The 13,456-nt window shown below is 37.0% G+C and overlaps 1 protein-coding gene across 1 annotated transcript; it reads right to left on the bottom strand.

Annotated features, from left to right (window-relative positions):
• Positions 1-2,664: 2,664 nt before the first annotated feature.
• Positions 2,665-11,933, bottom strand: cpn1 (carboxypeptidase N, polypeptide 1). Its single transcript, XM_059532548.1, has 9 exons — positions 11,585-11,933; positions 9,421-9,617; positions 8,605-8,760; positions 7,066-7,242; positions 6,476-6,587; positions 3,988-4,127; positions 3,471-3,570; positions 3,273-3,391; positions 2,665-3,200 (listed from the first exon to the last, which is right to left on the bottom strand). Exons 1-9 carry the CDS (start codon positions 11,817-11,819, stop codon positions 3,084-3,086), a joined length of 1,353 nt encoding a protein of 450 aa, XP_059388531.1. The 5' UTR covers positions 11,820-11,933; the 3' UTR covers positions 2,665-3,083.
• Positions 11,934-13,456: the final 1,523 nt, after the last annotated feature.

Below are 13,456 nucleotides of genomic sequence, written 5' to 3'. Positions count from 1 at the left end.
CACACTTTTCATACTGACAAAAACTTAAAAATAACAAAATAAAAAAACTATTTTCTACTAATAGTGGACATACATGCCCCACATGATAATTTATTTAATTTTTAAGGAAGTAATTTGGTAAAAATGAACAAATAAACTTGAAACTTGGAAACACTTTAATGGGGCAAAATTGCTTGTTGCATTGTAAATGACTTTTGCTTGGGGAAAATTATTTTAACAAATATAGAAATGGTTTATGTATATTTTATACTATGTCAATTTATTATTTAATTTAAAAAAAATTTGTGACTGACTTATATTTTAATATTAAATGCCTGGGGACATGGGTATTTGACAAAAGCCATGCAAAAAGTAGAGATAAAACGTTTCATATGACCATGATATAACAAAAAGAAAAAAAATGTTTTACCAGTTCTAACTAAATCAGTCCTTGGAACATTAAAGTACCCAAAATTGAAGAAAAACACCATTATATTGTCTACTGCTCAGATACAGAGGCTAATGCTGTTTGATTATGGTTTCAAGGCTTTCTGAGATACTATGTATTTGATATTTTGTGAAAAGGACAGCTTTATTGCTTTGTGTAGACTCATCATTGTCAGTATTATTGCAACAAGGGAACATAATGTTTTAAGACACTGCCAGAAGTAAGGTTCTTTTTGCGGTGTCTGCATTAACCATGACTTCCTTATATATAGAAACAATAAAAGGAAGCTGTCTGTGAGGCCTTTGTTTGTGAGGTAGTGCAGAATAGTTATGTCAGATTTTAACCTCTAGATAACACACACATCATTCTGTGCACAATCCAGTCATCACCAATACCTGTCACTTGACTCGGATTCCCTTATAAATTCAGTTGCAAATCTCAAGCCAAGTGGGCATCCACTAGACTAGAGTGAGGGCAGAGAGTAAAAGTTGCTGTGTGGGTTTCATTGTCGTATTCAGCTCTGTGTTATAAGCCGCTCTGACACAACATGTCTATAGCATCTATGAGAAAATGCCAGATCTGTCATATCCTGGAAGCATGAAAAGCTTCTGTTGTCCTTTCCTACTGTGACATTTTCATTGAGAAAGATCATGTGAGCTTGAGCTTTTTGTTGCCATTCATTCTTGTTGATGTATTCATGAACTTTGTGTCACTGAAGCATTCTCATGTACAATGAAATCCTGTCACTTGATTGTTGATCTTCTGATTTGAAGCAAACCACTTATAGGTGGTATGAATCATTATTTTTCCTGGCACTTTTTTTTTTTTTACATAAAATTTCCTTTATTTTCAATCTCATTGACAGCACAGCTCTCCAAACATAATAATAATAATTATTATTATTATTATTATTATCCATTATAATTATTATTATTCTTGGTTATGAGAGATGAAGTGTTGCTCATATTTTCCAGCTGCAGAGACTTCTAATACGTGTGCGCAACAGTACATTTTCCTTTTTCCTGTTATTCAGAGGGCACTGTTATTCTGTTGATAACCAGGAGGAACACAGGAAAATATTAGCACTGTTTACTTAACATAAATATTTGCATCTAAAGCAAATGTATTTTTGATGAACCAGTTTATTGAAACATTCACTGTAGAATTAAAACGCAGAATGATCGGTTATTATACATATTCAGTCTGTCGGTCTTGTTGTTCTTGCACCATTCAAGAAGATCATACTAAATACTAAAAAGTACATTTTTTAGTATTAAAATATTAAATTATAGTTTTGTAAGATGCAGGTTTTAAAAGAAATTGTTTGATGAGCACATTTTCTTTATTTCGATGTTTTTCCTGTGGAAACTGGAAATTAGAGTAAAAAATATCTGAAGTGAATTTTAGCTCCACCTCTTTTGTTACCATGTTTTTTGGTGTATTCAACACTTTTCAGCAGAGTACTGGCAGTGGCCTGACCGAACCACTACAGCACTGACCCCTAGTGTTCCTGTAGCTCCAATAAACATAAATATGCTTACAGTTTAGGATTTAATAAGAAAGAGATTTTTTTCTTAAATATGCATTGAATACAGTATATTCATTGGAAAACACAAATGATAGCTGATTTAAAACACTTTATGCAAGCTTCTCAACAAGAGCTTGCATAATCGAGACGAATGTAGACGTTTAGCTTTATTTTTTTTTTTAATAATCACATCCATCTATCCATCCATCCACCTAAAAGTATATGCTTTTCATATTATTCATAGGATAGTTGCTCAGTCTATGAATGAGTCTGCCAATCAGCACTTTGCATAGCTGTAGAAAAAGTACTAGTGTCTTTTATTTTTAGACAGGGATGTGCTCAAGTTAGCAGATGAGTAACCATATATATTGCTGTTCAAATTTAAGCAAAGAACTTCACCTGAACTGCTTAATAGTATTCACTTCAAATTAGAGTTTAGGAAGTACATGGATCATTTCAATATATTGTACTTTGCATGAAAATGGTGAACTAAAATTTGCCTTGTTTAATGAAACGCATTCAAATTTAAAGATCATGTGAAGAAAATGTATATGCCTTAGACTTTTTTTTTAATCACAGTGTGTATTGAGTATCTTAATGAAAATTTTAATACATTTTTTAGAAATATACACACATGCCCATTACAGTAAACTTGTTCATATTCCTAAAAACAAATTGTCCAAAGAGTAGATAAAAAGACCAACCGTAGTATATTTGATAAAATGTTTATTTTTAATTATTATCCACATGAGATAATTAAACTTATACTGATCAAACACTTATCATATTCAGACAATTTCCAATTTTGTCCATCTAAATGCCTCCATTAATCTATGATTTATTTCTCATAGAAAGAGAAATATCTGTTTACAGTATTTTAACTACTTTTTCCTGATTCCTTTATAATCCAAGCCATAATAAGACATTTATATTTAAGCTCCACAAGAATTTGAGAGCAGTATATGGATTTCACAATGAAAACACTTTTATGCATTTATACAAACAACAGATAATCTACATGACATAGTAAAGTGAGGTTTGTGTGCACACAGTGAGTGTCCATGTTTCCCTTCATTGTTCTTCGGTTTAAAAAGCAACGACTTGTTTTGTCTATGTAGTTCTTTCTCTTTATCTTGGACCAAGGTTGGTTGGAGGAATTTTAGCTGTTGGTGAACCTTTCTTGTTGGGATATGGTTTAACGGTCGAGTTTGACCCTTTTGGTTGAACTTTCAAATAGAAATCCAACTGTAAAGAAGAACAAAAAATCTTAGTCTATTACTGAAAAAAGTCAGTAATGAATAGTGTATTGTTTATCACCTGTACAGCTTCAGCTGGTCCCACTGTTACGGTTTTGGTGCAAGGTTGGTAACCTAGTGCAGAAACGGTCACTGTGTAGGTACCCGGCAAGAGCAGACGGAAATAGTCTCCATCCGTTCCTGAAACGGCATCAGATACATTAAATAAAGTATTAAAGCTCTCTACAAAATCAGCTTTTAAAAGTAGAACAACTCTTACCGCTGGTGATATCATGGTTTATGCTAGCCACAGAGATCAAGGCATTGCTAATTCGGTTGTTGTTCTCATCATAGACCATGCCTTTAATCCCATGGTGCACCTGGAGGACAGGAGACAGTCCAGATATGTGTCAATTTAGCTTTCGGTTGTGGTCAGGCACTGCACTCAAAGTGGTAAACCGATTCCATCCATTACTTTAAATGTGCTGCTGAGAGGTGTAGAGTTACTTGAACTCACAACAAGACCCCTGAAGCACTATATCAGTTTCACAATATAAGTATCTAGGGACAGGTTCATTACCTGTTAGTGCCATGGAGAACCAATTTGTCCTTCTTACTTGTATTTGCTAGAATACTGGCCTCCTTCTTGTTTGCTTTTGAATACAAGGCTCTTTCTCAATTTGTTCAATGGTTTGAATGCAGAAATGGAGTTTGAACTTCTACTTGTTTCATTACAGGCAGACAGACCTGAGACTAGAGCAGTGAAACAGTCAAATGTGAGAAGAGGAGTACCTCACCTGCTCCATGTAGGACACCAAAGCCTCTCTGTTGGCCAGCCACTCACTGGCAAGAGCCGTCACTGGAGGAAACTTATCACAGCTGAGCTCCAGAGTAATCTCAAAGCAGTTTGTGTAGAGGTAGTTGAAGTCCTGCATCCCTTCAGAGACATTAAGCGATAATTCGTCTTTTTTTGTCATTAATCACTTACTCCCCCGTGTCATTCCAAACCCGTAAAAGCTTAGTTAGTGTTCAGAAAACAATTTAAGATATTTCGGATGAATACCAGGAAGCTTGTGACTGTCCCATAGACTGCCAAGTAAGTTACACTGTCAAGGTCCAGAAAAGTACGGTGCCCGTAAAGTGACTTGTTCGGTTTACTTAGTTTTGTCGTGGCCACGACATAATAACTCGTGGGAATGTGATAATATGTCGTGGCCACGAGATATTAATTTGTGGGAACGTCATATTAACTCGTGGGAACGTCATATCATGTCGTGGCCACAAGATCATTTTGTCGAGGTAACGACATCCTTATGTCGTGGCCTCGAGATGCTATGTTGAGGGAACAACATCCATTTCTCGTGGCCACGACTTCTTATGTTGAAGGAACGACATGTTTTTCACGTGGCCACGAGTTTAATGCGTAAACAAACCTGCGTGCCCATAACAACCCGGGATTATCAGAGATGGATTCATTCATATTTTATTTTGAATTACGAAATTATTTTATTATTTATACATATAAAATTTAAGCATTTACATTATGACATTTTATGTTAATGTCGAGCATTTACAGTAAGCTATTATTTACAAAAGTATTCAGAATGTTAAGTAAAGAGATCGAAGTTGAAGCAAAAAAAAACAATAATAATAGGCTAATAATAATAATAATGTACACATATTACGGGGGAAAGACTATAAGTTAATGGACTTACAAGACTGTAGGATGGATAAAAAAAGTTTTTATATTTTATTATGCACTTCATGTAATATTTATTTATGATAAACTTAATTTGAATGCTGACAATCGCATGTAATACAGCCTGGTAGCCAAAGCATACGGTTAATATAATAATTACTTAATTCAAGATAAAATATGAATGAATCCATCTCTGATGGGATAATCCCGGGTTGTTATGGGCACGCAGGTTTGTTTACGCATTAAACTCGTGGCCACGAGAAAAACATGTCGTTCCTTCAACATAAGAAGTCGTGGCCACGAGAAATGGATGTTGTTCCCTCAACATAGCATCTCGAGGCCACGACATAAGGATGTCGTTACCTCGACAAAATGATCTCGTGGCCACGACATAATATGATGATCCCACGAGTTAATATGACGTTCCCACATATTAATATCTTGTGGCCTCGACATATTATCACGTTCCCACGAGTTATTATTTCGTGACCACGACAAAACTAAGTAAACCGAACAAGTCACCTTACAGGCACCGTAGAAAAGTATGAAAAGCATCATCAAAATAGTCCATCTGCCATCAGTGTTTCAACCGTAAAGTTATGAAGTGATGAGAATACTTTTGGTGCGTGAATAAAACAAAAATAACGACTCTGTTAACCAAGGAATTGTTGAATAGTCTCCTCTGTGTCTCTCCACATCACTCGAACTGCCTACGCTCTTCTGTGTCAGCCGCACCACAAGGATGCGCTGTTTCTACATGTATTTGTGCTTTGATTTGAAAGAAAACAGCGCATCCTTGTGGCGCGGCTGACACAGAAGAGCGTAGGCAGTTTGAGTGATGTGGAGAGAATACCAAAAGTATTCTCATCACCTTATATTACGGTTGAACCACTGATGGCAGATGGACTATTCTGACAATATCTTTCATACTTTTCTGGACCTTGACAGTGTAACTTACTTGGCAGTAAGTGGGACAGTCACAAGCCTCCCAGTTTTCCATCCAAAATATCTTAAATTGTTTTCTGAAGACGAATGAAGCTTTTATTAATTACAAAATTTTGATTTTGGGGTGGAGTATCCCTTTAAATCACACATTAAATATACATTACATTCTTCAGTGTTGGCCAGGGCTAGAAATTAACCAGTGTTGGAGTCAAAAATGCTACAAAATATGAAAAAGATGCACATATCTTAAGTATTCACTGTTTTTTTAAATCAAATATTTCATAATATTTGTATTATGCTCCTAAATTTATATTTTAAAGAAAAACGATCACTCATATACAAAAAAACCTCCACTGTGTACACAAAATATGAGAGTACTGTTCACATGCTCATTTTTTTATGCAAAAGTCTGTTTCCTTTAATATTAATTTAAGTTTTGTAATATGATCTTTTTGATGTAAAAATGAAAGAAAACTACTCCCTATAAATTCATTTTAAAATCAATTGGAATGTTGCCCCAAGAAGAAATTATTTCATGACTGGCATATAGTTCTAAACTAGAAAACAATCTTGTTTCTTTTAAGATAAAAGTGCCTGTAATTCCCAAAGTAATTGAACGAGAACTGTGGTATATTACCCACCCTTAGACAGAGAGTACCAGCTGGCTCCATTTGTGATTCCTTCATCAAAGTAATCGCCGCAGTTCCAGCCCTTATGCATCCAGCTGTGGGCGTAGGAGTATGTCTTTGCCAACTATTCACACATAGTGCATAAACACAAAAATCTATAAATATTCACCAGAAAATTGGGGAAAAACAACAACCAACTCTTTATTAGTTAAAGTGTATGATTTCTGTGCAATTACTCTGCTGGAAAAAAAATCATCTTAAAACAGTCTAAGCTGTGCAGTTTGTCTAAATTGATCTAATTTGGCTGGTATTTCTGGGAGCTGATAAGACATCCTAAACCAGCACCATGAAATGTAGTTGCAAAAATAATGACTGATTTCAAACAGGTTTCACAAACACTCCCTCCATTTGCTATCGGTTAGGCTAACAGATAACCCCAGATAACACACCACTGATTGAGTGTTGCCTCTGAAATGGTTTGATAGTGCCACAGAATTACAGTGATTACATTTTTGAAAGAAAATGAACGTATAAATACCCTGCTTTTCCTAACTGTTTCTGTATATTCAACTTTTTAGAAAGAAAAAAAAACAACAGCATACCTTTTTGAATATTTTATCATCGGGGGAAGCAGAGTATGATGTTTTGCCTCTTATCCGGGGTTCGCGAGACTTATCAAAGGGGTAGTTAGCAACTACAGCACCACCATGGAGGTTAGCCGACAGAACAAAGTTGTAATTTTGCATCCATTTTATCACCGCTAAGGTCTCCGGCTCAACCTGCAAGAAGCAAGAATACAGATAAAAAAATAAAAAAAGATTAGAAAACGTGCATGCTGTGTGCATTATTTCAGGCTTTGATTTAAGTTTTTGTGCCATGACACAGCGTTCTGGAATATTCCTTCAAAGCTGCTATCTGAGAAATCTGATATCCTGTGGTAATGTATCCCACAAGAGTTGAAGGGATAATAAACATTCACCTGGCCCTGTTGTATTAAGTAAGATCAGTCTGGCCAGCTCCTTAGAGATGGCTGCTGGGTATTGATCCAGTTTTTAGGAGACCTTGTATTTATTATGCATGGATCTGTATATACAGTATAAACATCCAAGGGTCCCTTTGGCTTCAGCTGTCATTGAGGAGTCTGGTTTCATGCTGTGAACTCACACAGATGTTTTTTCTCCCTGCTTAGCTCTGTGTAGTGTGAAGCCCATGCTGAGGTCAGAGGGTCACGAGCGGGGTTTGATGTGAGAGTGACAGCACTTGACTCAAAGAGAAATGATTGGAACGTGTCGTAATCTTCCAACTACAGTTCTTCTGTTGTTGTCCTGAGGGATGTCTGGCAGCCAGTGAACATACTTACTTCTCCAAAGCTGGAGTTCTCATTCTAGACTGAGGAAAATAAAGAGCTGTTCCTGGAAAGAGCTGTTTAAATGGTTTGTATAATCTGATGGGCTCCAAAAGTCTGGCAGTTATTACATAAACTCAAATTCTGTACTATATTTCAAATAAGCATATTTGAGAACCAATTTGTGCTAAAAGTCAAATGCTTCCGTTTCCCTGAACCACAAGATTTTCTTTGTAACATTCTTAAGTCATGATGGATAGCATGGATCCTCCCAGACTTTATATTACTCAGCAAGTTGTGAAAGGCTTAACAAAATATCCAGAGCTCATGAAGACTAACAGCATTGCAGGCTAAAAAAGTCATTTAGAAAGGCCAAAGCTCTCGGTTTTGTGAAAGGTGGACCTGTTGGCGGTTGATAGATAGCAGAACGAGAGCTGGGTGGGTTACTGACAGATTAATGGAGAACTTAATTCTGCTGCCCAACTGTAAAAACAAAAAAGTTTTTCTTCAAAAATGCAGGATACTGGCTTTATCCTGTATTTTACTTCAGAATAAAAATCACACTGACCACAAATGTTTGACCAGTAGTGTACATAAATGGTTAGTATATGTCCTTTAATATATACAAACATTCTGTTTTATAGTAACTTGCAAAGTGTATTTTACATTGTCTAAACATCTTTCCACACTTTCAAATTGCTACACAAGCTCTATGACTAAATTAATTGACTGTTCTCTCCCACTCTTCTCATTCTGAGCAGACAGCAATAGCAGTGAATGTGACACTGATGCCCACCTGTAGTTCCCAGTTGTCAGGCAGTGGCAGGTGGTGGTTTTGGCCGTTGTGCTTCTCGTAGTAATACATAAGACCATTCAGGTCTGGGAAGTTGCGGTTCAGGTCCACCTCTTTTGCGTTTCCACGTCCCACTAAGTAGCCGTTGAACTCTGGACCCTGTAAATCAAAGAAAACAGTAAATCATTTCCTATCCTCTAAGTAACCTTTGGGGAGAGATATTATCTTTTAACATTCTCAATATGTCAGGTTTGAAACTTATACCTAAAGTGGTTTATTGTGCTTGTGTGTATTGCGTAAGCGAGCTAGGCGATGTTAAAAAAATCCTGTCTGATGCTGAGGTGGTTTTTCTCTGCTAGTTCATGTCTGGTGAGACACTTGATAACAGGGTGTGTGTGGCCACATTCAACCACCATTTACTGCTGGACATATAATTAGCCTTTGAGATCAAGGAGGAGTCTGTATTACTGTAATTTTGCATTCTAGATGTGTGAATGTTGTACAGTAGGTGTATGGATGCTTTGTTCAAGAAAAAAAAAGAAATTTGTGTGTATTTTTGTGAGCATTGTTTTATGTTTGGATGTTATTTTTGTGAGTTCTTCTGGTGTAATTAGTCTCAGAAGAAAGTCAGCAATGCACTATGGGATATGGCTGATTCCTTCATAACAAACTGGGTGCCATTAGAGACTTACAACACTCCCACGCAACAGCTGCCATACTGAATAAATAAGTGTATACATATGCATGGTCCCGTCTCACCATGTGCCATTTTTAGTACACTTGTTTTTCAATGTAGATAAGCTACTAAGTGCTGTATACCTGCCTGGCTGCAACCTCATATCCATCCGGGTTCATCGAAGGAAGGATGTGGATCCGTGTGTCATGGATGAGGTGCGTGATTCGCTCGTTTCCTGCCCGGTATTCCTCGCACAGGAACTGGGCCAAGTAGATGAGCAGCTCCTTGCCGAGCACCTCGTTCCCATGCATGTTCCCTACGTACTTGAACTCGGGCTCCACTAAAAAACATAGGTCAGGTGACCACCAGTCAGGAAGTCATGAGGTCATAGGGTCACATCCGTGAATAGCATGAAGGCAAACAAGTTCTGTGCATGCATATGAAGCAGTTCAAGAGCAACAATGGCATAAATTGAGAGCCAGCATAGCATATTGAGCTCAATGTGATGCCTACTAAAAATATAAAGAGTGTTTGTCATAATTTTGTTTTGTTTTGTTCCAAACCTGTATGACTTCCTTTGGTGGAATGCAACACAAGAAATTGACTTTTTTTTATATAAACTGAAAGCAAATGGAGATGGTCTCCAGAAAGCACCATAGAAGTAGTTCATGCAACTTAAACATTACAGTACATTCTTTTGTTTTGTTTTTTAGGAAAAGACCTTACTTATTCACAGAAAAGTATGGAACGACATGAGAGTGAGTAAATCATGGCAGAATATTGACAGAATCATTCTACAATGTGCAAGTGTTTGAGTAAGATGACCCCATAAATGCTAGTATCAAATATGAATGAATTCAAATTCATAATTTTTTCTCCCACAAAAGCTTTCTGAGTGTTTAACAGCGCAGCAGGCCACGCTCATCGAAATTCCTGTCTCACAGCCAGTTGTCAGCTCATTATTCACCATTATCTCTTCTAACAAGTACCAGCAGATTTCATCTTGTTCTTTTTTGATGCGGAAGTGAGTGACGACAAGATCGCAAATCTAATTAGCCACTGTGTGCAGGCAAACTCATCACGGTCTTCCCATTAATCATCAAATAATTCAATTAACAGTGCTGTGCCTCTGCTCAAAGATTCACTAAACGAGTGACCTTGACATGAATGCATGAAGCGCAAACATTTTTTGGGATCTAAAGGGTCAGGTCACAACGACTTTGCCCACTCTGCTGTACCGGTTCCTGTTTTTGTACTCTGTGAGGAACATGTATACATCCTGCAATTCTCTCAGAGGTTTTACCTTTGTACTCATATTGCCAAGAGAAGCAGATCTTTACATCTGATGGCAAAGATTCATTTGCTTTCGTAAGCTGATTTATTAACTCCTTTTGTTGATGGATCTTAACTACTTCCAGTAGCTGAGCGTGGAATGTGTTTTAAATTTGAGTGTACAAAGGCACAGGTCTAGAGGCAAGAACAAAAAGAAAAAATTTTAATGCAGCAGTTGCTTTTTCATATCTTGTAAGATATATTGGAATTCTGAGATATCTTTTATGAAGTGTCAGATGAGTCTTCTAAAAATTTGTGAAAATAAGTACAATGGTCAACATAAAACATTTATATAAATAGAATAGCCTAGATAACTTGGTTTCTTTGAGAGCTTGATCAGAAATGTTTAAGATTATGTTAAGACTTTTAATTCCAAACTTTGGTCAATCTGAGAATAGTTTGAGCGATTGCTCTCCTCTGGAACTCTAGAAGAGACACATGCAAGATTAATGGGGTCTTGTTCTCAATAGAATCATCTGAGAAGAAGCAGAAGTGTCCAGAAGTGTCTCCGTTTCTAGAAGAAACAATTGAGCTATTAAAGAGTCTATCCTGTGGGAATGTTCTTGTTTTAGATCAATGATAAGACTGATGTTTGCTCCAGCCTGCAACAGTTACATATAACACTCACCACATCTCCAGGCACGTACTCCCCACTTAAACCCATTACTGTCCATTCCTACATGCAATTTACCGTATGCAAGCGTTTTTAGGAGCAACGAGATAAATCAAGTTGACGGTCAACATTACCTGGCCAGACAACCCAGTGAATATCCGGCCAAAGCTTTGTATCAACTATTCTGTTAAGTGCTGTTCTCAGCAAACACCCAAATTATGTAATCAAACCCAAATTATTACTTCACCAATCGGTTCTGGCAGTCCTACAGCTTATAGGAATAGGACCATGCTATAGAGTTTGCTTGAGCTATATGGGTGAGGAATTTAATGCCTTGGTACAAAAGTAAAGAAAAGACTCACGTGCTTCATGGATGCCAGGGTTATCACTGAACTCCAGGACATATAGATGCCGTCCCTCTATGCTGCGACCGATGCTGTAGATGCGAGTGATGTAGGGGCAATCACTTTGGACGGCAAAAAGAGCCCTTACCATCTCCTCATAACCATGGTGCTGGAAGTCTGACGCCCTGGTCAGCGAAGCCTCGAGCCCCAGAAGCAGTGCCCCAATCCAGATCAGAGAGCTGCCTGACAGCATGGTCCCAGACTGCTCTGCAAACAGAGCGCCACTTCTTTTCCCTCACTCTCTTTCTTGATCCTGCTCTCCCCGTTTGCCTCCTCCCTCTGGACCTCCTCTCACTCCCGCTTAGAAAAGCAAGTAAGGACGGCCCCTCCTTTCTCTCTCTCTCTTGATTCCCTCACTCGTACCATTTGTGTGTGTTTACTCAATTGGCATTGTTAGAGAAGTGAGAGTTTGACATCACATATGACACCTCAACTTTGGCTTTACGCTTCTTGCACACTAAACCTCCCCCTCTCTTGTTTTTCTGGCAGTTCTAGTTGAGCATTTCATTACTGATCTGTGGTTTGTCTCTGTCTAGCTTTTAAAAGTATGCTTTCTGGTGATTTAACTAAAGGGGAATAAAAGCAAACAGGAAAGGGGCGAAATGGAGGTTTTAATTTGGGGGAAAGGGATGTGATTAGCATTTATTCACCTACTTTCAGTCCAACACTAGCTCATTCATTAACTTAAAGTAAACACACTCGGAGCCCGAGAGGTTAGAGGTACTACAGGGCATTCTGGGAAAACAGACCATGGGGGACCAAACGTTTCGAATGAGGGTTGTGGAACTGTCCCCCTGAGGCCCTCTCCCCCAGTCACCTCTACTATAAACCCCAGGAGCTGCTGTCAGTCACACTCACTAAAACCTGCATGTGAGTAGGTTGCTTTGTTACTGAATTTATCTCTGTTCTCAATAGCACCACCGATGGAAATATAACACCTATTGCATCGACCAAACAAGCAGGATGTTTAATCAACTGCCCATGTGTTTGTGTCCCTACTCATTACTATACTAAATGTGTGTGTTCGGTGTTTATTTATTATGAATATATAAAAAAACATAAAATGTAAAAATATTTATATGCATTTACATGTTTATTTTTATATTCATATAATTTATATTATAAATAAGTATATTTGATATAAAAAAAAAATTCTGAAATATATACATGCATGTATGTGTATTCATATATACATAATACATATACATAGAAATATTATGTAAAGAAAAACTTATTTTGGATGCGATTAATCTCGATTAATCATTTGAGTCAATGATTTGAGACAGCACTACAGACATACACACACACACACACACACACACACACACACACACACACACATATATTATATATATATATATATATGTGTGTGTTTTCTAGCAGTAATAATATTTCACAATATTATTGTTTTTTCTGTATTTTTGATAAAATAAATGCAGGCTTGATGAGCAGAAGAAACTTCTTTCAAAAACATTAAAAATAGTAATGTTTCCAAACTTTTGGTCTGTACTGTGTATATATATATATATATATATATATATATATATATATATACATACAGTACAGACAAAAAGTTTGGACACACCTTCTCATTCAAAGAGTTTTCTTTATTTTCATGAATATGAAAATTGTAGATTCACATTGAAGGCATCAAAACTATGAATTAAATTATATATGGAATTATACACATAACAAAAAAGTGTGAAACAACTGAACATATGTCATATTCTAGGTTCTTCAAAGTAGCCACCTTTAGCTTTGATTACTGCTTTGCACACTCTTGGCATTCTCTTGATGAGCTTCAAGAGGTAGTCACCTGAAATGGTCTTC

Source organism: Carassius carassius, chromosome 40, assembly GCF_963082965.1.
Source record: "Carassius carassius chromosome 40, fCarCar2.1, whole genome shotgun sequence".
Taxonomy (NCBI): Eukaryota; Metazoa; Chordata; class Actinopteri; order Cypriniformes; family Cyprinidae; genus Carassius; species Carassius carassius.
Note: the sequence above shows the minus strand (reverse complement) of the source record. Positions and strands in the feature narration are given on the sequence as shown.

Bases quoted from the DNA above. Each gene is read 5' to 3' on its own strand.
- cpn1 (XM_059532548.1), bottom strand. From the start codon at position 11,819: ATGCTGTCAGGCAGCTCTCTGATCTGGATTGGGGCACTGCTTCTGGGG. The intron at 3,571-3,987 runs GTGAGGTACTCC...CCTGTCCTCCAG, and splicing joins TGGTGTCCTACATGGAGCAG to GTGCACCATGGGATTAAAGG. The intron at 3,392-3,470 runs GTAAGAGTTGTT...ATGCCGTTTCAG, and splicing joins AAACCATGATATCACCAGCG to GAACGGATGGAGACTATTTC.